The sequence below is a fragment of the Meleagris gallopavo genome, chromosome 6 (assembly GCF_000146605.3).
Source record: "Meleagris gallopavo isolate NT-WF06-2002-E0010 breed Aviagen turkey brand Nicholas breeding stock chromosome 6, Turkey_5.1, whole genome shotgun sequence".
NCBI lineage: Eukaryota > Metazoa > Chordata > Aves > Galliformes > Phasianidae > Meleagris > Meleagris gallopavo.
The window spans coordinates 5,216,004-5,240,865 of record NC_015016.2 but is presented as its reverse complement, the minus strand read 5'-3'; the positions used below and the strand labels follow the sequence as shown (position 1 = coordinate 5,240,865).

Sequence of the window (24,862 nt, the reverse complement as noted above, 5' to 3'; positions counted from 1 at the left end):
ACAGTGTATAAATGGATAATGATGTCTATCTTTGCAAGGTCAGGTGGGTATGCAGGATCGTGTAGTTTTTAAAATAAAATCACAGTAGCAATTCCACAAGAGGAAGCTATAATTTAGCCAATGAAAGCATGAAAAAAAAAGGAGCAGTGTTTTTACACCAACTCATTTTATAGCAGGCAATAAAGACCTGGAACTGCTTTCTTGAAGTTTCTTACTGGTTGCCTCACTGGTTTGATTTGCTAGCAGCTGCCTTTGGGACTGAAGGTATTTTCAGGAATTTAAATAATTGTTGTTATAATGTCCAAGTAGAAAAAAAACCCACTGCTTTACAGAGTCTGTTTTTGTTGAAGGTAATGTGGCCGTGCATATGCTCAGAAAGATTTTGTGGAGCCTACTGTTGGTTGAAGAATGAATTACAGATCATTAGTAAATATTAAATACAATTTTGTACTGCTACAGCATTTTACAACCTCACAATGCTTCTTTCCAGTATTCCTGTGAGGCAGGTGAATGATTTTGCTGCCTTTTCAAAGTAGAAAGAGATGAAGCTGACAACTTGTTTAGGGTCACCAAAGACTCAACTGAGAAGCTCTGGGGATCTTGTTTAGGCTGAGATCATGTTTCTGGCTTTCAGATCATTCTGCTTAGAATCTATTAAATCAGATCCAAAAAAGGAAACAAAAAACCCCCAACAAAACCAGATTGTCATTTGATACAAGCTGCCTTATCTCCAGTGGAGATCAGTTAACGGACATAGGCCAAGGATGCTTCTGAGCTGACTCCTTTGGACAAGGATGAGAGAGAATCAAACTATCCAGCAGAGAAAATCAAATCCTTAAAGAGAGGCCCAGTTTCACTGGGTAATGAATGTAAGGTTGAGGACGTTCACATTTTGGGCACCTCTTTCCTCATTACCAATGTGGGAAATGAAGTTAGGGAGGCTTCTTGAGCAGCAGTACCTGGACTCAGTTGACCACCCTTTCCATCTTTCATTAGAAATTAACAGTTGATATGGCTTTTTTTTTCTTCACCTTTTTTCTTTAAGAAAATGAACACTGAGCTGAGCTACTCTCAGAAAAGTGTGGAACAGGCACAGAGGTTACACTAGGAAAACATGATTGAATTGCAGATAATATGGTTTGCTCCAGTCTCTTTCCCACTGAGGAAAAAAAAGTATGAAATCATGTCAGAAAGGGCAAATGCACTGAGAGTCCGTTATCAAACAATGCTATCACCAGTTCTGCCCTTCATTACAAACACTGAGAAAAATAAAGAAGAAAATAAAAGAAAAGAATGATTCTCAAATGGTTATAATCTGAATTTAATTTTTCTCTTTTGTAATCTATTTCTGCAATACTTCTTGGTTGCTATACTACCTATAGTTGTCCATAAACTAACCTTTTGCTCATTGCACTGTTCCTTGAGGACACTAAAGTCATCTGGAATTGCAATAAAATAAAAACAAACAAAAACAACCCACAAACATCTGTAAACACAGCATTCTGCTTTTTCTTTTCAATTTCCTGAACAGGTGAAGTGCTATTAAGCTCTAATGAAAATTGCAGTCTGGAAGAATAGAAACAATTCATATATGTGGTTTATGTAATTCTGGAATCTTTCAAGCGTTAAGCAGTTCTGTTGGAAAGTTTTACGACAGGTTATCAATCTTCAGACTAATTTTAAATTTTCAAGAAAATGAGAAAATTGCTAAATTTCAGACATTTCCAGATGTCTGTCATTCTGCTCACTGTCATTACGCTGCTCTGTTCCAGTGATACACTGCAAGGTGCTGCGATGCCATTAAAGACAATCAGATAAATGACAGTTTCTACTGCAGTCTCTCATGTAATGACTCATGCTCTGTATGTGAAGTTAACAAATACAGACCTGTACAAATGCCGCCTTCTTGGCAAATCTTCTGTGCTGAGGAAATAGCTTTAAAACAAGCAACAACAACAGAAAAGACATTTGAATTATTAGTAGGGGTTTACAAGTATCATGTATAACATCTTCAGTCACAAAGTCATTTGACTGATCATACAAAGACAAAGATCGGGACTCAGACTATTGATGATCAAAAAAGGATCAAGTGATGAAGGTAACAACCTTTCCATTTTTTCATCAAGGTCTACGGTGCAAAATTACCTTTGAGCAAATTTTCTTATTCTCTGAAACCAGTTTTTACTTTATTTTTATTCTTTTCCCAGTGAGCTAACTGGGATCTGATGGAAAACGCACTGAAATATCCTCTTTGAAAAAGGGAACTGAACTTTCAGGAAGGACAGAGTATAAGTGAAGAATGCTTCATTGCCCAATTTTTGTGCTGAGATTGTGGTCAAGGCTTTTTCTGGTTAAATACTGAACTCACTGTTCTGCAGTGAGGCAGTTTCTGTTCACCTTGAATGTGCCAATGCTGTTGGTGGCCAACGTGCAGGGTCCAGAATGATGCTCCAGATGCACTTCATGTGAATACTGAAAATTCACAGGAGCAAATGCAGTGCCCGTGTGGAGAACACATCTGATAGGACATTCAGCCCTGCTGATCTTTTTCCAATAAGCTGCACTTGCCTCAAAGTATATTTTGATTGCATAAGTTGTGCATGGTATTTTCCACTTGAGTGGGCTGTGAAAAAACAAGAGCTTTGCTGCGGGTTTGTTACTTCGCTCTGCCAAGTCATAATGACCATTTTTTCATATTGAAGATATTAGAAGAGTGCATCCAACACCTTGAAGGAGCCTTATGCTGTGTTCCTAATGATCATTCAAAGTTCATCATATTACAGAGACATTAGTCAGATGTGTCAATGACCTTACGAAACCAAGAAGTCAATCTTCTAACTAAGGCTTTGCATGCGAAGGATTCTATATGGCATTTTGGGTCTAGAAAAGCTTCCAAATATTTTCTTTCCACGTATTTTCAGAAAGTCTGTCTAATCTGTTTTTAAAAAGAAAATAATACAGAATTTATTTTACAAGCATAAATGACAACGTTTTTGAGTGTGTGTGTGTGTGTGTGAGCGTGTATTCTAACTAAACACTATTCCTATAATACACTGATATATCTGAAGGTCAATAAAGGACTCTTTCTAAAATTGTGTAGGAGGTCAATGAAAATACTCTTCCTTCCTTCAGAGCTTAACATCTGAAGTTGCTGTAGGGGAAATCATTCCTCTATAGAAATTTATCCTGCATTTGATAGCCACAGAAAGAAAGGTTTGAATTGGACAGAGAAAATAAATCTAAGACAAACTCCATGCAACGGTGCAGGAGATTAAACCAAAGCAGAGACAAACAGAGGCTGCTGTCTTATCTCCATCTCCTGTGCTCAGACATTTCAGACGCATGCACTTCACTGTAACTAAGCCAACGGCCCAGTGCTAAGCAGGGGATGACTGAATTGTCACACCAATATTTACTTACATTTTATGCCTCTTTTCATCATAGGCCAATATCTTTGTCACATCCCAATCGCCAGATGTGATAGACTCCAAGTTATCGCTGCTGCTGTTGGGCTGCCAGAAATAAAAGAAAATTCAATGTCTTTATTCTTAAAAGAAGCTATCTAAGCAAAGCTTCTCTTTATGTTTCTGTTCTGATGAAGGGAGGTCTTTAGACTCTGTTACCTGTTCAGAGTTACCAAGCAACTGTAATTTCCACCAGCTCCCCCCCCATTCCCATATTTCTGAGAATAGACAGTTATGGAAATAAATAACAGAGTCAAAATCATCTTAACTATAACTCTTCTAGAGATAACAGGATAAATTCAGTATAGAACTGCTTCATATCCTTTCCTCTAATCCGGCGTGTCCACAAGCTTCAGATTAATCCTTTATGGCAGTGCAGGGATTTACTTATTTACACTAAGAAGGCATTAAAAAACAAAATAAAACAAAGCAAAGCAAAGCAATGATAGTGTTTGAAAAGAGAAAGTTGGTAAACTTTTTTATCCTAAGTATTTTAGTCAGAAATTGCTATTATTCTATGGACAATCACTGAATACTTTCCTTTATGCACAAGTCCAACATTCTACCCTTGCACCACCTGGTCTCTCTGGTCTGAGCACAGATACTACTTTTACTGCTTTCTGCTGCAGGTGCACACAAGGCAGCAGCAGCGAGCCATTCACCTGTGATGATGACATGGCAACATGGTAGAACTTCCCACGTCCTCCCTGGGGATGGGCTCTCACAAAGAAAAACTTCCGACCGTCCTTGGAAAAAATCGGCTCTTCATTCTGCAAATGGCAAAATTAAGGATTATGTTACCACTAAATTGAGCTATGCTGCAGAACCCTGTGAGATTAATTTAGAGTGAAGCAAGAGTGCCCTTTAACAGCAACCCGAGGCAAGCGGAAGACCCACTGAAAACTGAAGAACATTTTGAAAATTACTGTGTCTGTGGTCTTGGGAAGCTGACACCTTCCAGCTGGGGGAAGATGGGGAGCTGAGCAGGAAGGAAGGGCCGTTGGGCGTAAAGTCAACTCCCATTTGCACAGCCAAAAGTGCATACATACAGCTGACTGCTCGCGGCAGCTGGCATCAGGCCTTCAGCAGTGATGTGAAGCTTGTTGGCACAAGTATGTCAAACTTTGTTTACTCTGCTGGAAGAACTGATCTTTTCCTGTCTTTGAGGAAACACAACTAACAGCTTACTACAGCAGCTGTCACCTTTTCCTGCTCACTTACAATTATTTATTTCACTGAAGTATTTATGAGGGGAAGGATATTCTTGCCAAACTGCCTTTGACACAGAGCTCCCCAGGTGAAGGTGGTGAGTGACTTTTATTGGGTGACTGGAACATTCAACCTGAGATAGAAGTGACTCAGTGCGAGGAACTCAAACCACACATTTGGCAAGTGAGCAGTTCCTGCAAGAGTCTTTGTTTTCCTTTTTGTAGAGGAACTCCAAGGCGCACGGGACATCTCTGGTGCAAGAGATGGTTAAACAGCAGGTTACAAAGGAGGGCAGAAGGATGGCCCATAATGGTGTGGCACAGTAGCTGTGTGTGAAGGGAATGGGCTGGCTGAAGCTCCTTTGCATGTTAAATAGATGGGACTTACACATGAGCTGAACCTCTGCTGAACCTTTCCTGGGGACCAGTTGAGCCCTGCCTGCACTGACCCATCTTTGTGGCTCCTTTGTGGCAACATGGATGTTAATGTTGAGCCTTTTCTGGTTCCAATGTTTAACAAACCTCTGCTTTCTGCTTTGGCTCTATACTGAACCAGAACTTCACTGCACAGGTATACTTACAACTAGTGCAAATACATATGGCAAAAATAACTGTTTTTTATTTCTCATAAAGCTCTTACTGTGTATTAATTTGCTACCATCTCTTCACTGATTAATTAGCTTCCACTATTTCTTGGTTTTAACAACACCGTGCTTGGTGTTCAAATTGCTTGCTTTTCTTATTTTCTCCCGCTAAGGATTTCATTATATTTTAAAATATTCCCATTTACAGCTCATTGAATGAAATAATGGTATCATTTGTTTTTGACATTGTACTGAAACTTGAATATGAAACAACATTATTTCCAAATGTCTTGAACGACAGAAAACTCCTTGAAAAACAACATGGGCAAATCTACTGTTCCACCGGAACAGAGGTACATGCCAGAAATTTCACCCCATCTTTCTTTATCTGTGCCTCCTGCATTATATATTCCAGCAACATGTTTTTGCCAGTGAGAGCAGGCTTTGTACAGATTCATCCAAGGTTTGCTTAGACTTCATCACTTCATCAGGCTTTGTTTAAGGTTATGACAGAGATGGTGACTTATCCTGGATGGCAAACTGGGGGCTATCAGGAAGGGAGCTTGCTTTGTGCTGCAGCTGATATGATTTGTGTGGGTCAACCACCACCACACTGCAGTTCTGCAGGAAGCATTTCCCAGCTGGTCCATCTGTGCTTCTTTGTGCAATATGCTCTCTGCTTCCTGCTCCTCCAGAGTACAGTGCTTAATGTGCTTTTGGAGAGACTTTCTGAAATTCTGCTTAAGTTATGGTCTGCTCTGTGTTACTGATTTTGTGAATAATACTTCTTTGAGAAGTTTTTCTGGTTTGCCTTCAATTTTTTAAAAGGAAAGCAGTTAATCCGAATAGCCCAGCCCTCTGCAATCGCTCCACTGATTGCTTTTCCCTTTCTCAGAAGTCTCCTACTTTGTCTTAATGATGCACCTTTGCCTGCCTTTGTAACATCAGGTCACTTATGGGGTGGCTTCACAAAAAGCTTTTTGCAGGGTGAAAGTCAGTCTTGCTTATAAGCTTCTATGAGCTCTGCTTTTATTTTAAAGAACCTCATTTCATTCTGCCTATTAACTGGGTGCAAGAGAATCATTACTGGGCTACCGTGCTGTTGGAATTAAAACAAGGGAGCTGTAAAAGAAAAATGTTGTGAGATTTTCTACATCTCTACCTTGTGACAGAGCATGTCTTTTTAAACAGAGGTGACCTGAAACACTAGGGGGACAGGAGGACTGCAGAGGCAAACAGAGCCAAAAGGAGCTGTTTTCAGGGGAGGCCAGCCAGCTCATGCAGGCACTTTTGGATGTGATATGTCTATAAACTATTTTGTGGCAATCTCCTGGTTCCATTGACATCATTGACCCACAGCTTTGTGTAAAGTTGGAACTGCACCCTGATTTATAATTAAATTTATTCAGCACAATTTCACAATTAAATAAATAATCCAATTTAAATGCCAGTAAAGTTTATCTGTGTCAGGTGCTATAGAAAATTCTCCTTTGCTGTCTCCTTGTCTTTATATGGCCATCATAATTGCTACCTGGAAATGGCTTCTTTACAAAAACACAAACAAAACTTTTTACAGCTGTAATTGTTTCAGAGAATTTGTATATCTAAGCAAAGGTATGAAAGAAGGTCAGTTAGGTTTTTACACTCAGCAGAGAACTTGAAGGTATATAAATAAAAGCAGCAAAATCTTCCAAAATATCTAGGTATCTTTGGTGAACTTGTACCCATTCTTTTTCATTAAAAAGGTTTGATAATCTTGGCCATATCATTTGATGAGGAGTTACAGACGTTTTATAGAAGACTGTGTGTATTTCTCATTGCACTTTGAGTAATTAATCCTGTTTTTTAGCCACACAATGAAAACAATATTGCTATTAGCCTGTGTTGGAGAGAGCTCTCCAAAGTTTTGGGGTTTGAATAAAATTCATTCACACTCTGAAGCCCATAATGGGACACGGGACCATTTACCATGACCTTCCATATTTAGATTATAAAGTGTCACGGAGTTACCAAACAGTTACAGTGAAAAGAAAAAAAAAATTCAAATCAAATTCATGAGTTATGTGCCCTAAGTCAAAAGTCCCAGCATTTCAGACAGCTGACAAAAAGTCAACTACATTACCCTTGGAGATTTGCTCGTGCCCGTTTTTAGAATCTTCTGTTATTTCACTGTTTTTCTCTCCCCCAGCCAACTGTGAAGTTTGTCTCTATTCTAGGAAGATCTAGGAAGGTGAACTTAAAGTAAAAGGTAAAGTTACTGTATAGTTTTTAAAGAATGTGCCTGGAGTACTGCGAAGCAGTATTTTAAGGAATGATGCAAACATCTATATTCTCTGATTTATGTTTGGGTTAATTCTCAGATGGTCTGGCCAATGGAACACACTGATGTCCTCTTCAGGTTGGGCTGAATCATGCTCAAGGTCCATTGACTATATGCCCACACTGCTGGCAGAACCTGCTGACTACAGTACCGAATTGCATCCTTGCCCAAATGTATATTGAAATATATCAACCAAGGACTCTTCTTTCTGAGCTGAGTCACGCTTCTGGTCTCCTTCAGAGACTGCCGAATGTGTGATTCATCTTCTTCTTAAAGATTTGACATTTTCACATTATTCTCATACTCCGACACCCATGGCATGAAAATAACTTTTCAATTTTTTAGACTAATGTGCCATAGAGTAAAAAGTAAATACAGAAAATGCAATTATTTTAGTAATCATATGCTCAGCTAAAACTGGATTTTAAGTCGTTTTCTTGTCAGAAATATAGGTGAAAAAGCTCTGTATTTCTTCAGACTCTTAAAAAGCTTTTGAAGAAAAATATCAAAAGCACTCATAGATACTAGAGTTATCTTCGTTCAGTAATGAAATGCTGTACTCAATTGGTTACAATAAACATACTTTTCTGACCTCAGACTAGGTATATGATGTTAGCAGTAATACAAACTAATTCCTTGGAACAGGTTGGTTAGAAACTGGCAATTCTTTTAATAGTTATTCAGGACAAAACACCATCTATTAATGCTTGTATGTTTAATAGGTAAATGACTAAAGAAGCATAGCAGTGTAAAGCACAAGTTCTTCTAATACACTGCTCTGGGTTTCAGGAGAATGGAGGACCCTGTTAATAGTAAGGAAAGGATTAAAATTCTTCTCGGATTTATAAAATAAAATAACTCTTTGAAATACTTTTTTCTTTTAATTAAAAAAGATACAAAATACGGTCAATTTATTTTTCTCATGACTTGTCTTTGAACATTTTGTTATCTATTTAAGCTAACACAGGTGGTGTAAACACAAAGAATACTTTGGCAGCATTTTCATTCTACACCTGAGTACAGCAAAAGATTACTTGAAATGCTTGGAGCACAAAATCTATTTCCTCTGTAAAATCAATTTTAATCTGGATCAGACATAGACCGATGCTGGAAGACAGACACTGGAACAGAGAAAAACACTGCTCTTGCTGTGAACTGATGCATTGTTGTTTCTATAGGTTCTTCAACACTTTGAGCAAGCCGCTACAAAAATGGGATATACTTTAAATCCGAAAACACAGTGCAAGTTCTTTATGTGACATGTTCCTCCCTGTCTGGCACTCACATATTCCATGAAAACAGTTCTTTGTTGTGGCTGAGTTTGTATCAGCAGCGTCTCCCTAAATAATAGCTTAATCAAATCTGAGATCCCTTCATAAATTACCTGCTGGGGAAGTGTTATAAATGATCTAGAGATTTACATGCTGAAAATCTACAGTATATAAATCTATAAGCAGGTGTTAAAAAAAAATTGAAAAAACAAGAAAAATTCCATTAATAAAAAATCTTTTGTGGTTTTAAATTCACTATATATGTACATACCTAGTGAATTAATAGGGATTTACTTTCATCTTAGTGTTATTTGATTTGAAGGATGGCAGCACCTATCGCTATACAAAGCAGTAGCATGAGACAAAAGGGAGAGCATCAGAAGAATTATGTGAAATGGATGGGAGTTAAAACAGGATATTACACTCAACCACACAGTTTTTCCTCATTTTGGGATTCATGTAAACCAGCAGTGTTTCAGCTGCCCTACAGACAATTTAATTCAATTTATTACCTTTTTTACATTTCTTTTAACAGCTGCAGAGTAACAGATAATTTTGTCAAATTTAGCTTAAATGACTTAAAATCCTATCTGCATGATTTTGATTGGAAAGGGACATAGGCTCTTTTAATTAAATGCTGTTTTCAGCCGTAGACTTCTTTCCAGTCTACAAGACCAGTAAACAACCACCACAGTGCTTCAAAAAACTGTCAGTCTCAAAGCAGGATTTGAAGGACTACCTCTGAGGTTGCTCCATGAATGGGTGAATTACCATTAACATCAGCTTTTTGCCTCTTAAACCCCAGTAAATCCTAGGCTGAGAACTCTGTGCACACTAGAGAAGGTGATAGCTGAAGCACATGAGGCTTTCTTATTAACGGGGAACTGTTTTATATAACACAAACCATGGCATCTTATCTTCCTTATTTCTGGAAATCAGTTTTTCCCTTGGTAGGACAAGAAAAAAAGAAAAAAAAACTTGCCAAAAGTTTAACCACAAAGAGAAGATCACTATTACCTGTCTGTGCAGCCAACCTTCACTTTCATCTTCATGTTTCTAAAACAAAGCAAGATCATTAAAGAACATTCCTGGCATGTATTACATGTTGCTTATCAGCACAAAGCGTAGTTGGACTGAATCTGAAAAGTTGTGCAGAAGAATAAAAATGCACAAGTCACATTATTCCCCAAAGAAATAGAATTTGTTAGCAGCAAACAAAGGTTGAAACCAAGATTTTAAGAAAAGACTCTGTACTATGCTCTATGCATAGCATATCTAAAGCATAGAGACAGATAAGCTCCACTGCATATCTATCTCTCCTCTCTACTACAGATATTTCTACTAAAGAAATATCCTTGTTGGTTTAAAAGATGGGATCTGCTAATAGTTATGCATACATTTACATTAGTATATCTACTGGAGATATTAATTAACTACAAGTAATTACATAATTTGTTGTATATTAATAACATTGTTTCTATTCCCTGTCTGCCTAAATAAATATGCACCAGTGGACATGTCCCCAGGTGAGATGGCTGGAACACTTTCTCCTCAGGTGCAGGTGGCCAAGGACCTGCAGGCTTTTCTCCCTACCTTGGTGCAGACGCCCGTGGTCGCATCGCACAGCGTCAGGATGGAGAAGTTCTGGGCCCTGTTCAGCCAGTTCACCGCCACCTTGGTGCTCGTAGCCCACTTTACCATGGTGATGTAATAGTCCCTGAAAACACAGAGGTGTTTCTGGTTATTAAAACAGTGCATCTTGATGTCCCTGGGCTTTCTTATGTACGGATTTCAACCCCTGACAGTGACATTTTTAGGGCTGTGCGGGTGTTTTATCTGCTACTTCTGAAAGTCATTTTCAAAGATCCACAGGTAGAGATAAAGAACCTTTCAAGTTATTTAGTCTTCCAAGAAGGACTGAAGTGCCTGGAGCTACAAATTAATGCACTGATGGAAAAGAAATTGCAAACATTTGCCATTCTCAAACCCATCATCACCAGCAGTAGGGTTCTTTATGCTTATGAAGAGTTAACAATCTCTGAATGTCCCTGATACACACCATCCATACGTGTTGAATCTGAAGAATAAGAGCAGGAAGGACGTGGTTTAGAAAGGTGCTGGATTTCAGCAGAACAGTTACAACTGGTTGCCAAAAAGAAGTCAGTAGAGATGTGAAACTTTACATCATCAAAAATGTCATCCCGCACTCCCTACGCCATTCTCTGTGGCTGGACACATTCAGGTTCTACTAATACCCACAGTAGATCACTACTGTTGGCTGCACAGTCCTGTAAGCAATATCTTGCCCAAGAAAACGTAGCAAAATTGAGTAATATGCAATATTGACAAATGCAACCCACTTAGGCTGGACTGGGCTTGAAAATCCAGGATCACAAATAAATATCCTGATGGTCACCTTCCAAGAGGCGCTCACAGATGTGCACCTCTGCACTACTCCATTTTCAGGGTAAAGCTCTTGCTGGGCTGACAAAGCTAGTAATGCTTTAGTATACCAATGGGCTGTGCAGACCAAAGACACCCTTAACAACTTCTCACAGCACACAGTCTATAAAAATTTATTAGTTCATTTGTTTGCTATAAAATATGTATAAGGAATTGTTGCTCCCTTTGGAATTAATGTGCTGTGTCACTGGAGAGAACTCTGAGTTCTGGCAAGCACTCCTGCATATACTGAAGAAAAAGGGCAAAAGCAACAAAGACACGCTTCTCTAGCAAAATAACAAGTTGGGAATTGATTTTGCAGTTTTCTGTAACATTTAGCGCCTGAATTTGGCTGGGGATAAATAACAAAAGGCCTCAACAACAGTATCCACCACACTGGGAGGAAGGATACTTCCAGGTGAGAAAACAGCAGTTCTGAAAATTCAGTGCTTGAAATAAAATCGTAATTTTACGCTCTATCAGCAGGAGGACATAGGCCCTAAGAAGAAAAGAAAGGCACTGAAGCAAAATTAAACTGTAAAACCACCTCTTCTTCCTCTTCACAATGAACTGAGCAGATTCAGTCACCCTGAAAAGGAAGGTGAATTCAGTACATATTGTGGCTCGGAGCATTTTTTTCATAAATCCAATTTAAAGTTTGAAAGACATATATTAAAGTTCTACATCCTTGACATTGCTTGAATACAGGAGCCACAGTTCTTGCTCAGGAACTTTTAATTATTATTTTAAGTCATGTATATATCTTCTCTATCACCCTGGAGATGGCATGGAGATCCAATTTCTGTCTGTAGCCTCTGTGAAGCCTGCAGACACCCAGCAAGCAGACAACAGCACGTACTTGTAGAGTACTTGTTATTCTAGCCTCAGAGTCTTTAATTTACTTCTTCTTACATCTCTTCTGTAGGACAACTAAATTTTATGTCTCCCATTTTGCAGAGGAAAACGAGACAATGAGGTGTGATTCATCTCAGCTAATTGTAAACATCTGCACTTTGAGAGCTGCCCTGGTTGGGAAGCCAATGGAGGGGAGTGGGACATTTCTCAGGCACTGTCTGACGCAGTCTGTATTTTATGGGAGCTGAGGGAAGGAGAATGTATTCCTTATGACTTCTGCACTCAGGGGAGTGCTTCATTTGCCAACTGAGATGCCAATGTGATGTGAGAAATATACTGGACCACAGTCTGGTTCCCATCACCTGCTTCTGTAGCAGTTCACTGTTACTGGTCCAATGCCTTTCATCAAAATTAAAGTGCCATTTAGACATTAAGCAGTTAACTTTTTTTTTTTTCTGTTGTTCTGCAACTTTTTTTCCCTTTCATCCACTTTCTTCTCACAGCAAAGCATGAAATTGTAGAAAATTTGGCAAAAATGCTCAGAATGAAAGATTTTTAAGAGGAAAAAGACTTTGAAGTGATATTCTATTGCTTCCAAATATGCTTCCTATCATCAACTTCTTTTTTTCCTGACAAACATTCCATTCTGTGGAAAATTTTTGACTTCCTTTAATTCTAAAGCAAAACAAATGAAGTATCATCTCCTCTTTATTTTCAGTTGTATTGACTGTACCAAAACACTTTGCTCCAGATACAAAGAACATCCAGACTCGCTGCTCTGTCCATGTGTGAACACACTGGGCACACTGAAATGCTCCAGATCCTTATTATCATCATTCTCCCCTGAATTTCTGATACCCTTTTCTGTAACTGTCTGTACAGTGCACCTCTCGTGTCTCTTCATGAATCATTATCACATTAATCCTCTTATTTTGAAAAACATATGCAAAATTAAAATGTATTCCTCTTTCTCCACCAGCACTAATAATGTGCTCCAGGGATGGAAATCACCATGGTTTGGATGAAATTTAAAAGCACTAATTGATGATGACATTTTGCATCATTTTACAGTACTGATTGAAACCCAATAAACTACAGCCACCCATAGTCACATAGCACAAATTTATTAGTGACACGTGGAGCCTGCAGCCTCAACTTATTACTGTAATTAAAACACTTCCGAGTATACTCTGAACAAAAAAATGATGTGGTCCAGGAGCAGCAATTCTGATGCTGTGATTTGGGTACTGTGAGCTGGGAACGCAGCCTGCAGACCTGAAGCTATTGGTTTGAAAGGCAAACACAGCAATGCCCATTTGATTTGTTCACAGGTCATACAACTGTTGTTGCATAATTGGATTTGAATTGGAGCCATTCAGAATGATTCAGTGAAAAACCTGTTCTGAGGTTGACATTAATTTTCCTAATGGGAAGAAAGGTAGCTTCCTCCATAAGTGATTGCACTAGTTCAGCATCCTCTCATCAGATGACTACACAGCGTGTGCACAACAACCAGCAGAGACCTTATGTACCTATTCTTTATAGGACTCTATAGTATATAGAGGTAATGGCCTTAAACTGCACCAGGGGAGGTTTGAGTTGGATAAAAGGAAAAATTTATTCTCAGAAAGAGCAGTCAGGCATTGGCACAGGCTGCCCAGGGAGGTGGTGGAGTCACTATCCCTGGAGGTGTTCAAGAAACATGCAGATGTGGCACTGAGGGATGTGGTCAGTGGCCATGGTGGGGGTGGGCTGATGGTTGGACTACATGATCTTAGTGGCCTTTTTCAAACTTAATGGCTTTATGATTCTATGATTATGCATATTGAGGGCACCTTTCCCTGCCCTCACAGTTGGCCTGTTCCATTAGCTCTGTGCTGTACCTACATGTCTGTTGGCACTGGGACTGCCCATCCAGCAGCCTAATTTAGCAATCAGTCAAGAAAGATGAAGTGTGATCGGGTGCTGCTACTTGAGTAAGTGATGCGCTGGGAATGAAAACCTTGTTGCATCACATCTGACATGCACAGAAAGCATCATCGTGCTGTGCAGAGGGTCATTGCAGGTACCAGACGTAGAAGCAGAATGTAGAAGCAGAATTCTTCTGCAGGATGTCATGCTGTAAAGCTATTTCAAGTGTACAGCAAAGCTGCTGAAATCCAGAAATGGCTCTAATCCCCAAGCTTTGCAAGGAAGTGTGCCGCGCATTGACTAAAGCTGTTTCTCTCCCAACAGCAGCCTGGAACAACGTGATGCACCTTTCAAGAGCTCACAGACCTATAAACGTAGCACCACTTTTGGTCATAGGCTGAAGTCCAAGCCAAATTTCCAGCTCTTGCTGAATGCAAACAGGTCGGAACACTTGCTTAGATAGAAATGTGTGGCTAAGTGCTTGGCTGAACTGCAGGCCAACATCTCAAATATACTTACCCTGAAAGCAGCAAAGAGCTTTACTTTCTATTTTTTTAATGAAGATAGGACAGTGTATTTGCAGAATGTCCTTCTGATTTAATTCCCGTGCTTGACTCACAAAGCAGTGAACTCATGATTTCTGTATTCATGTTTATGCTTCATGATGTCCCATACAGGACACAGACAACTGTCCCTATTCAATGCCAATGACTAGATGTGAAATGAAAATGTTATGGATTTTGCAACATCCTGCTCAGTGCTCTAAAAATAAGCCCACTCTGAAGTTATACTGGGTCACAGTGACTTTGAGAAAAAAATGAACAGTGCTCAAGAAAAACATGGAAGAAGAAAAAATATATGAAAACTTTTAACTAGATTTACCCAAAGTGAAACTTGACAGTAATGGCAGAAAAAGTTACTGTAAAATGACCTCAAAAAAGTCAGGGTCTGATATAAAGCCCTAACAGAATCAGATTGGGCATCCCAGTACAAGGAAGCACATACCTCAGTCTCTGATCATCTGGGGGAATCATCTCTAGATCATGGGTAGGTCCATTCAGACCAATCACATGCAAAGAAATAGTTGGATTTTCCATTCCAGCCTGGATTTCAAAATAAAATGAAGTAAAAATAAAATAATTACTATATCTTATACAAACACAGAATGGTTTCGATTTATGAAGTGCCCATGGACTGTAAAATGTGCTCTCCTGGTTAAGGTTATGGCTGGGTACTGCAGCCATTCACAGGGAAGGCACACCTAAGGTGGTTTATCACAGAGGTGTGGAAAGCTCATTAGGCAGAATCAAGGGGAAATTCTACATAGCACATCTCTTAACTTTTGTAAAAGATATTGTTTTACATGGTGACTAGAAATAACTTTTTCTTTTCTTTTTATAAAACAGACTATTGGGATAATGGTAAATGTTGTATTTATTCCTTTATTGTAGGAAACCTACTGAGTCAGTTGCTTTCCATAAAACTTGCATATATGTATCTCTCCTGTTTGATTATGGTTCAGTTTGGACCCATCTGTGAGTTCTGAGGAACTCAGTACACAAAGCAAGAAATGACAGAAGAGATGACAGTGCTGCAGAGTACATATCCTGGAAACTGCAGAGAAATCCAAACACCAAACTTTCCTTCTTGTTTCTTTTCTCAGAAATGCCATGAACCCAAATGTTTTAAGGATTGCTGTAAACTTTTAGATATTTCAACTCCTATCTAGAACAGAAGCACAATTGCAGGCACAAAGCAAGAACTGAAACATTTTATTTTCATTATATTAGGAATGACTAATACTTTGATCAGAAAACTGCAATTTTAATAATACAGCTAAAGAAAATACAGACAATTCACTGGGGAGCAGCTGACTTTTCTTTAGATTATGTTTATTTTCATTGCTTATGAATATTTCCAATTATACTGTCTCCTATCTGAGCCTACCAAGAAAAACTAAAACAATATGAGTTTGCTGTCTGTTTGCTTGTTTGTTTTTAATAGAACAACAGAACTGCTTGTTTTATTTTCCCTTACCTTTGGATAATGGTATGTTTTAACAGTAGGGTAAAGACTGCCAGTGTATACTGGGATCTCCATGGTGGGGACTCTGGAAGCATTAATTGTTGCATATGCTAACCTGGTGCCATCAGGAGACCACCAATGAGCAATATGAGTCTTCAAGATCTCCTCTAATTAAAAAAAAAGAAAGGAAAAGAGGGAGAGAAGAAAAAAAAAAAGACTATTAGATGTAAATTCCTAGTTAGCAATAAATGAAAACCGTGTAGATACAAAAATCCCAGTCTAATCACAGCACAGGGAGAATGTCACAGGAACATCAATTAAAAATGCTCATTAAATTATGCTGTATACACAAATGAACACAATTGATTACAATTACTCTGAATATATCAGTTATTAAGCATAATTACGTTGCTCAAGAAACATCAAATTATTCATACTAGTACACACACTCATGATAGAATAAAAAGCCTGGCTGCTCCTGCCCTGTGTCTTGTATATGAACATAAGGAATTTGACAGTAGCAAAAGCTGGGCTCCTATGGGAATAATGCACTGATTTACTTCTCCATAAAGAGTTCACAAAGTCATGCTTGACTTATATCAATGGATTCAAGCAGCCTTTGTACTTAGGTTAAAGCACATCACCTGAAATTTGAATCTTCCTAATCTCTGCTGCCGGCTGGGAATTAACAAAAATGGTGATTTTCTGTAAGTTACGCAATGTTGGAGTTTTTAACACTTTGTGAGACACCAGGCTTCAGAGACTGTGGCCTGGTTGCCATCTTGAATATTACCCCTACTTCAATTTTAAAATCATTTTTGCAAAGCAATATTTCATATGCAGCCTGGGTCAGAGGTGTGGCTGTTAGTGACAAAATGCTTGGAAAGATGACGATATAAATATGTCAGAGCTCAAGTATATAAGTGGAAAGCAAGACTGCAGATATGTACACAGATCAGGAGAAGCCCTTGAGAGTAGCCCTGCTGAGAGGAGCTTAGAGGTCCTGGTCGATGAAAACCTGAACATGAGCCAACAGTGTGCGCCTGGAGCCCAGAAGGCCAACGGTATCCTGGGCTGCATCAGAAGAGGGGTAGCAGCAGGGAGAGGGAAGAGATTGTTCTCCTCCGCTCTGATAAGGCCCCAGTTGGAGTAATGCACCCAGACCTGGGGTCTCCAGCACTGGAAAGATGTGGAGCTGCTGGAGCAGGTTCAGAAGAGGGCCACGAAGATGATCTGAGGGCTGGAGCACCTCTCCCAGGAGATAGGCTGAAGGGATTGGGCTTGTTCAGCCTGGAGAGGAGAGGAAAAGACTGAGGGGAGAGCTCATTGCAGCCTTCCAATGTTTAAAGAGAGATTATAAACAGGAGGAAAATCAACTTTTTGCACAGGTAGACAGTGATACGACAAGGGGAAATGGATGTCAGGGGATGTTTTTCACTGAGAGTGTGGCTGGCAACCCCCACCCATGGCAGGGTGATAGGAACCCAATGATCCTTGAGATCCCTTCCAACCCAAGCCATTCTATGATTCTATGACGATGATTGCAATCCTAAGGAATTATTTTGAAGTCTGGCAGAACCTAATTCTCATTAAACATCAATTCAAAGACCTTTTAATTGCTAATACTTTCTCTTATCATTTAATACGCTTCATTGCAAAGATGACTTCAACTTACAGATAGCCAGAAAAGCTATAGATTCACTCTGCCCAAAGTGTCTTCAGCTACCGACAAGTGGAAGACAATGACTTGGCTTTCTAAACCTACCATTTTGCAAAAGGCAATATTGTAATTCATTTCCATTAAAAGGCTTAATATCATACAAGTCATTCCTATTCAAACTGGAGCAGAAGGGCTTGCATATGCTGTACAGATTGATGGATTGATGGGCAGGAAGACAGATGCCATTACTTTAATGTGAGAATGAAGAATTAAATAGGCTTTGGAGTGTTTCTGAGCTTTCACCACTGATACTCAACTACACAAGATCAAGCAGCTCCACCCTCTGTTGTTATTGTGTAATTCAAAAAATGAATGATAATCTTTAGATTTTGGACCCACCATGTTAGTATAACACTCTGTGATGACTCTTTGCTTCAACCAAAATGCCCACTTGGTCTGAAGAGTAGAAATTCACCAGATAGTGTATTTCAAAGGAAAAAATCTTGGATCTATCCTTGGAGAACAGATGGGCAATCAGACATGTCAGAGATCAAACGGAATAACTTTCGTTACTCCAGAGTTGCATTTGTCTTGAGAAAGTGCTCAAGATAACACTAGGAAGAGTGCAAGGGAAAATCACTCTCAAGAGCTATGCTTCTACAAGTAACAAATTAATTAATCAGTACATAATGGGAATATCTATGAGAGACTTCAGGAAGATGTCTAGGAAGTTGCAAATATCACACGGGAAAGCATATCTCTGGCAGATTTCTTTTGCTGCATTGCCCCGCCTATTATTTAAAAGATGCTGCTCTTGACTTTTTATTGCTACATCATTAAAGGCATAACTAAAAGTATAAATGAAGAGGAAAAATGGCAGATGAATCTTTGGCATTTTAACATTAATTAACAAACTTTTTCTCAGGGACCTCAGACTTAAGGAAGCAGTTCTACTGAAGGTCACATGCCAAAAAAGGTTTCAGTGCCAAAAAAAGGTTCTGTGTTCCTTTGTTAATCAGATTTAATGGTGTGTGTGAACCTTTGCCTTGATAGAAAGTTGGGACCCTGCCATTATTAGAGAGATCAGTTAGTTTTAGCAAACCAGAGAGCGTTCTACTGAAATACAAAATGTACTTGTGCCATAAAGTTTCAGCTGAAAGTAGACTAATTTGCAGTAGTTTGCACACTACTTATTCTTGAGGAAATAATTGTTTGCACATGTATTTACCACACAATCTGAAAATCAGCTGCATATAGTACATCTCCTAGTTAAAAAATTATGGTAATAATTGGTCAAAACTGGCTTTCTTCCTCAAGGCTTGCATCACTAGTTGCTACATGACGCAGGCATGCTGTGAGTGAGGGGTGGAGATTCCTCAGTCAGTTGCTGGTTCCTCTGTGCTACACAGCTATGCACGTCCAGGTTCATACACAGCACCTGAAGCAAGTCAATGCTTACTCCATGTTACTTCATTCATCCTCAAACCATTCAGAGACAGCTGGCCTGTAAGTGGTGAATCCTTGGACACCACATACTACTCAGCCTGTGATCTAGAGAAATGCAGAAACACAATCAAATAGTTCAACTTGAGGAATGACTGGCTGCAGCTGAAGAAGGTGGCAATCCAAATGGGTTAAAATGGGTAAAAAAGCAACACATAGCTTTGGTATTGAAACTTGAAGAGCATCTAGAGTGGATTGGGCTGTCCATGTCAGGGATGGCATCTCTATAGAAGAACATGTTCCCTGCTAGATGCTTTCCTGCTCATCTTCAGAAAGCAGAGAGGAACAGTCCATTGCTACATTTCTTGGCTGGCAAGTAGCAACCCGATGACCATTGTGGTCCCTTTCAACCCAAGCCATTCTATGATTCTATGATTTAGGTTCACATGATATCTATCCCTCTGTACTCAGCTCTGGTGAGACCACACCTCAAGAACTGTCTGAAGTTTCAGTTTTGGGCCTCTCACTACAAGAAGACATTAAGACCCTGAAGTGTGTCCAGAGAAGGGCAGTGGAGCTGTGCGAAGTCTAGAGCGTAAGTCTGATGGGGAGAGGCTGAGGGAACCGGGATTGATTAGTCTGGAGAAGAGGAGGTTCAGAGAAGACCTTACTGCTCTCTACAGCTCCCTAAAAGGAGGTTGTGGTGAGGTGGGGGTTGACATCTTCTCCTATATAACTAGTGATAGGGCTAGAGGGAATGACCTCAAGTTGCACCAGGGGAGATTCAGGTTGGATATTAGGAAAAGTTTCATCTCTGAATGAGACGTCAGGACCTGGAATGGGCTGCCCAGGGAGGTGGTGGAGTCACCAACCCTGGAGGTGTTCAAAGAACGTTTGCACATTGTGTTGAGGGATATTGAGAACTATTGGCGATCAATGGATGGTTGGTCTGGGTGACCCTATGGGTCTTTTCCAACCTTGGAGATTCTACGATTCTATGATTCTGACTAGCCCAGCAAGTGTATAAAAGTGAAGGAAGCACCAGCCTGCTTGAAGATTGGAAGTTATGTCAACAGTTCTTGTAAGACCGATGAAACTGGAGACTTGTATGTTGCTTCAGGTAACACATTTCTCAAAGAAGGGCCATGAGCATCAGGGCTTTATCTCTGGAACCTCAGTGATAACCAGCAGATTCTGGATAAAACCTGTTTTGTGGACATCATTTGGAAATCCAAATAGGTGGTTATACTGTTGTATAACATAATCTGCCACTGAGATATCTCTACAGGTATTTATGTGATAAATCTACTTCTCAGGCTCGTGTAGAGTTCTCAGCTAGATGAGCTCTTTGTTAATAAGTGCACATCGATGCTATTTTCACAGGGGCCAATAAATGCATTTTTTCAAGGATTTCTAAAAATCTATTTCCACATTCTCTGTCAGTCCTGAGTAATACTATTGATTAATGCCATTCTGTTTAATGTGGTTAAGTTCTGGCTTGCTGTTAGTGAAAGAATGAAGCTTTTACCAACGGCTGAGTGGGAAATCCATTGGCATGATAGGAGGTTCTTCCAATTTACGAAGACATTATGAATAAGTTGCAGTTCAAGAGTGAGCTAAATGAAATGGAGACTTGCAAAAGGCAAGGATGCTTGACCAGCCCAATCCTCTGACAGATCTGTCATTTCCATAAAATGATAAATGCAGAGTCAGGAGAAAAACTGGAGTAATAAAGGAATAGTTTTCAAGTGGAAAATGCATTTGTTTTTCTGTTGTCATGGTCAACAGAAACTAAGATTATTATCTGTATAATTTACCCACTGAGGCTATAGCTATCATAAGCATCAATAGTTCAGTTTCCATGCAAGACAAGAACAGCTGTATTAAGTACCTTGATCAAATACTTTCCTTTGGCTGCCCACACGCTTCTGCTTTGTAAGGCAGAACCTCACCAATGTGGGTCTCTCCACAACAATCCTCTGGATGCACTCATGCACATCTGCCCACATTATCACCCCCATAGGAAGTATGGTAGTAGGTCTGCCATACATCCCTGTAGGCAGTGTCATAGAAGGACCTTCTTGAAGAGCGAGCAAGTTGGTGCAAGACTGGTCCTAGTGCCTCTTCAACAATTGACTGCTAACATCTCCCAGTATCCAGGAAAAGAAATGTATAATGAAAACAAAGAAACTAACCTTGTCTCTTCAAAGAAAAAATGTCTCCCTCATACATCTGTGCTACAGGCAAACAAGAGATCTTTGGGAAACCTAAGTGGTGTGTCCACTCTTGGTAAAGCCCCTTGTGTGAGACAGACAAGCTGTGGCTAAAAACTGCAGTGTCATTAATTTCCAAAAAGAAACCTCAGTTACTGGGGAGGTGTCCTTGGAGACTAAGCAGGAAGGTTTTTTAACTGCACCTGGAAAACAGCGACTGCATTTCTAGAGGTCAAAAGAAGGGTAGAGGCATTTAGGACATTTTACTTATTAAATAAATCAATTTCTTTCAAATAATTAAAATCCCCTTCTTGTTCCAAACATTGCACATTTTTGGGAATCAAAACAATATTCTTAATGTTGTATGTTGTCTTTGTGACAAAAAAGATGAAAAATAGTTTGATTCTCCTGCAAGCAAATCTACACACATGCAGACCCAAACAATTCAAGCATATCTAGTTTGATGTCAATAGGCCCACTAATTCCAGAGTATTTTAATTTTTACTTAAAGGACTAGACAAGGTTTTGTCTTACAGAGGGAACATACCCTTGTTTGTAACTTACTGCTGATGGTTTAAAGCACAGTGACTCCAGGAAGCAGAATCAACGGTTTTGTTTGTGCAATTTGGAGTAGACAATGCTCAGATTCTTAAGCATTTGGTGTGCTGATGGCATTTTAGTCTTTAAAAAAAAAAAAACCTGTTAATAAAAAGGAATCTTAAGCAAAATGAAATTAAAGTCTAACACAAAGGCCAAGGCTTATACTGGGGAGGAAAGCTCAAAGGAATTTGTCAGTAGGAAGCATCAAAAGAAGATGAGAGGAAGAGAGATCAGAGAAGCAAAAGGGGGTCTAAGAAAGGAGAACAAAAAGACTTCTGAGATAGCAAAACCCCAAGGGTTCCTAGAGAAACATCAAATAAATACAAATGCTTATTTGACAACTAGCATCTGTTTTAAAATCAATTACTAGATCATCTCAAATCACCAACCACATGCCAAATCGATTACTATTGTATAGTTTTGCCTAGTTAGGGGAAACTGCTCATATTGGCCTTCACTGACGTGTTTCAGGGAGGCTTTCAGGGACCACCTTGCAATCTTTCATACACGTGCAAAGTTTGTCTGAATTGAAGGGGACCCTTGAAGGTCATCTGGTGCAATGAACAGGGACACCTACAGCTCCATCAGGTGCTCAGAGCCCCATCCAGCCTGACCTTGAATATATCTAAGGATGGGACATCCACTTCTCTCTGGGCAATCTGCTCCAGTGCTTCACCACACTTATTGTAAAAAACATTTACCTTACATCCAATGTAAATCTCCCCACTTTCAGTTTGAAACCATTTCCCAATGTCCTATCACAACAGACCTGGCTAAAGACTCTATCCCTTCTGTCTTAGAGGCCCCCTGTAGCTCTACATTGACTTCCATTAACGGGTATAAAGTGAGAGTAAAAGTAGTTAAATGTATGAAAATTGCTTTCTTATATAATTCCACTTTACATTAGTTCTATATCCAATCCACATTTTCCTACGTTGACATATTTTTATGCTTACATCAGCAATACCCTTGCAGTACTCCTGATTTCAATGGAACAAATCTTTTCGAGCTGATAACTGAGTCAGGTGAAAAAATCATTTTTCAGGATCACTAAAGAATTCTGAGCCATTTGGAAAAAGGTAGAGACACTAAAAAAATAAATAGATGAGCAAGGAAAAAGAGAGAACATGCCATGCTCAGCCTGATCCCATGATTCCTATATGCCAACAATGAATGTTCAACCATTGCTCAACCCAACGACTCCAAATTCCTTCTCAAAACACACAGCCTCTTCTTCTGTGACAGGCAGCAAGCTTATGAAGAATAAAATATTACTTGCCTCTAAGGGATTTGAAGATATGCTTTAAAGAACATATTTTAAACAGAAAATCCTTGATCCAAAAGCAATCACCACCTGATGGCAGCAGCACCACACAGTCGAGGTGCCCCCATGTGTTCAGCAGCTGAGAGAACGTGGCAGCCCCTCATCTCAGGAAAAGGAGCCCATCCATAGGGAAGGTGTGGGCTGTGAGTGTCATTAGTTTCGCCTTAGTCATGCAGTTTAATTGCTTGAACACATGTTGTTTTTTGCTCATGCAGCCTTGCAGCCCCATGTTCCTTTCAGAAGAACATCGTGGTGAGATGCCAGCATTGTGGTGAGTTAGGCAGCATCCCAATGTAAGATGCTATCTGCCTTCAAGGACTTGCTGTGCTGCAGATGAAGCATGGAACAAGTACTGGCCTTTCGTTTTTAAGCAAACAGAAAGGAAGCTATAGGACATACAGAGCCCTCAGCTGTGTGCTTGGAAGATGGAGCACAGGGAGTTCTGAGGGATGGCCTGTGCTTTCTGCCTCTGTGTCTGAAAGATGAAGCCTGAAGAAAAACTCATTTCTTAAGCTGGGCACCGAGGACAATGCCATACAACCCTCCAGATCGGTGAGCTCCAGTCTAACCACTTCTTCTCCTATGTGGGTTCCAGAGCTACTGCATATCCTGAACCAGGCTCGAGTTTGACAAACATGTCAACCTCACCAAATCTGAAGACAAACAGGCCGCGGTCCACAAACTACTGTTGCCGTAGAAAGTGAGCGTGTCACCTTTGGATGCTCTCTGAGGCCCTGAAGGAATATCATGGGGATGAAGAGCAAACAGCACCCAGAAGAGCCAGGGTGACTACAGCAGAGAAAGCCCTGCCTGACAGCTTCGCCAAATTCTGATCACTCTAATCCAGGCTTCTTAGCACAGCCCCATCCACCAGCAATTCCCTCCTGAACAAGGAGGGTGTTAAGCTGTTGGAGTGGATTTAGAGGAGGGCCATGAAGATGATCAAAGGGCTGGAGCACTCATCCTATGGAGAAAGATTGAGAGAGCTGAGCTTGTTTAGCTTGGAGAAGAGAAGGCTCTGGGGAAACCTCATTGCAGCCTTCTAGTACTTAAAGGGAGCTTATAAGCAGGAAAGGGATTGACTTTTTACAATGTATGGAAGTGATAGGACAAGAGGGAATAGATTTAAACTAAACAAGGGGAGATTCAGATTAGGTGTTAGGAAGAAATATTTTACTGAGAGGGCAGCACTGGAACAGGCTACCCAGAGAGCTGTGGATGCCCCATCCCTGCAGGTGCTCAATTCCAGGTTGGATGGGGCCCTGGGCAGCCTGAGCTGGTGGGTGGCAACCAGCCCAGAGCAGGGGCTTGGAAGTGGATGACTGCTACGGTCTCCTCCAATGTAAGCTGTTCTATGATTCTGTATGATTTCACTGAAGACAAGCTTTAGGACATCTTTCCCCAAGGAGTGTGATTAAGACCAGCTCAGGGCAGCATGCTGCTGAAAGACTGAAGAGGTTTTCTGAGGCTGCTCTTCTCAACCACACCAAAAGCACCAGTTTCATGCTGCTGCTTTGTTCTGCTTCTTCTTTTTTTTTTTTT

The 24,862-nt window shown here is 39.9% G+C and overlaps 2 protein-coding genes across 5 annotated transcripts in view; both read right to left on the bottom strand.

Annotated features, from left to right (window-relative positions):
- Positions 1-24,862, bottom strand: part of LOC100543777 (sodium channel protein type 5 subunit alpha-like) — a 589,192-nt gene that overhangs the window by 318,828 nt on the left and 245,502 nt on the right. The gene's annotated exons all lie outside the window — the stretch shown is intronic.
- DPP6 (dipeptidyl peptidase like 6) overlaps positions 1-24,862 on the bottom strand; it is a 158,605-nt gene that overhangs the window by 33,926 nt on the left and 99,817 nt on the right. The window contains exons 9-15 of the mRNA XM_031554011.1: positions 16,093-16,247; positions 15,061-15,158; positions 10,441-10,564; positions 9,865-9,903; positions 4,127-4,234; positions 3,421-3,512; positions 1,888-1,935 (exon numbers count right to left, since the gene is read on the bottom strand). Of these exons, the coding sequence (XP_031409871.1) occupies positions 1,888-1,935; positions 3,421-3,512; positions 4,127-4,234; positions 9,865-9,903; positions 10,441-10,564; positions 15,061-15,158; positions 16,093-16,247 (664 nt within the window). The remainder of the gene's footprint in view (positions 1-1,887; positions 1,936-3,420; positions 3,513-4,126; positions 4,235-9,864; positions 9,904-10,440; positions 10,565-15,060; positions 15,159-16,092; positions 16,248-24,862) is intronic.